Source organism: Anomaloglossus baeobatrachus, chromosome 3, assembly GCF_048569485.1.
Source record: "Anomaloglossus baeobatrachus isolate aAnoBae1 chromosome 3, aAnoBae1.hap1, whole genome shotgun sequence".
Taxonomy (NCBI): domain Eukaryota; kingdom Metazoa; phylum Chordata; class Amphibia; order Anura; family Aromobatidae; genus Anomaloglossus; species Anomaloglossus baeobatrachus.
In genome coordinates, this window is record NC_134355.1 from 307,736,910 (window position 1) to 307,738,285 (window position 1,376).

At 41.2% G+C, this 1,376-nt stretch overlaps 1 protein-coding gene across 1 annotated transcript; it reads right to left on the minus strand.

Annotated features, from left to right (window-relative positions):
• Positions 1 to 272: 272 nt before the first annotated feature.
• Positions 273 to 1,007, minus strand: LOC142295212 (zinc finger protein 565-like). Its single transcript, XM_075338293.1, has one exon. The coding sequence runs from the start codon at positions 948 to 950 to the stop codon at positions 273 to 275; it is 678 nt and encodes a 225-aa protein (XP_075194408.1). The 5' UTR covers positions 951 to 1,007.
• Between the last annotated feature and the right edge of the window lie 369 nt (positions 1,008 to 1,376).

Below are 1,376 nucleotides of genomic sequence, written 5' to 3' on the forward strand. Positions count from 1 at the left end.
AGTGCTGGTCACCGGGAGGATTCAGCGATCATCAGATGGAATAGCGGCAGGAGACAGAGTGCAGGAGGGATCGCGGGGACCGATAAGTGTTATGGCAATGTTTATTAACTGTATGTGTACATTTATAATGCGTTTTTATGTGTTTGTGATTGCCTCCCATTATATCCTATTGGTTCGAGTTCGGTTCATCGAACGTTCGCCAAACTGAACTCGAACGAGACCTCCGTTCGATGAACCGAACTCGAGCCACACCACGGCCGGTTCGCTCATCTCTACTTATCACATTTCAAACAGATGAAGCGCGACACGTCTGTATGCAATTTCTGATGTTTGATCAGGTTTGATTTCTGCTTATACTTTTTGTCACATTCACTACAAGAGTAAAGGCTGGAAATACCTGGTTCTAGTTTATCATAACTAAACTTGACTCGTAAACGTTTCTTCCTCTTAAGTTTTTTTACTTCATCATCAAAAAATGCAGAGTATTCTACTCTAACTCGGTCTCGAAAGTTGTACTGGCGTTTGGTGGTCACATTGTCCTCTTTTAATGAAATGCATGGATCTTCTTCCAAGTCATCCATCAAATACACACCTTCTACCGTCATTCCATCAGGGGTAAACAACGATGTATTCAGCTCTTTTGTTTGCTTGTTGGAGATATCCGGTGTTTTTGGAGGTCTTCCCCGGCGTGTGATTGATGGATCTTTTCCTCGTTCAAGACACGCTATTAATTTCGTTTTTTTGTTATGGGGACCTAACGTGTGGAAGGTTTGGTAATTGTCCATCATGACCTGTTGGTAGAGATCCTTCTGATCTTCTTCTAAAGACCCCCATTCTTCATGTGAGAAGTACACGGCAACGTCATCAAACTCGGATTGAGTCGGTGGAGATTTTTGCTTTCTCCCTTTCAAGGCCTTCTTCACTGGAAGTCTCTTCTTTAATTTCCTCATTGTCAAGTTTTAACTGGACATCCTGTAAATTGCCAAGCGGAAAATCTCCTACTTTCAGCCTCCTCCTCCTGTTCCCCACTCTTTTTAAGCTTGTTATTAGTGAATAATGTAAATATCTAATCCAGAAAGTTCAGCTTCTCATACACAATAGACTAATGTTGGCTGCATCTGCTGATATTGATGGATTTGGCCGACACTCTAATATGTTTGATGGCACTGGCCAGCTGATTGTTGAGGGAAATGTTGATCGATCATATTTAGACTGCTGATCACTTTTTTCTTCTTTGGAATAAGCTGCTGGCAGAGATGGCTGTTGGTCCAATGATCTACTGAAACAGGTAATAGTTTTAGAAAATTATCCATTAGTGGGACAATTTTTTATTGAACCATGGTGAAAAATGCCTGGACTAGACTTAAAAAAGATAC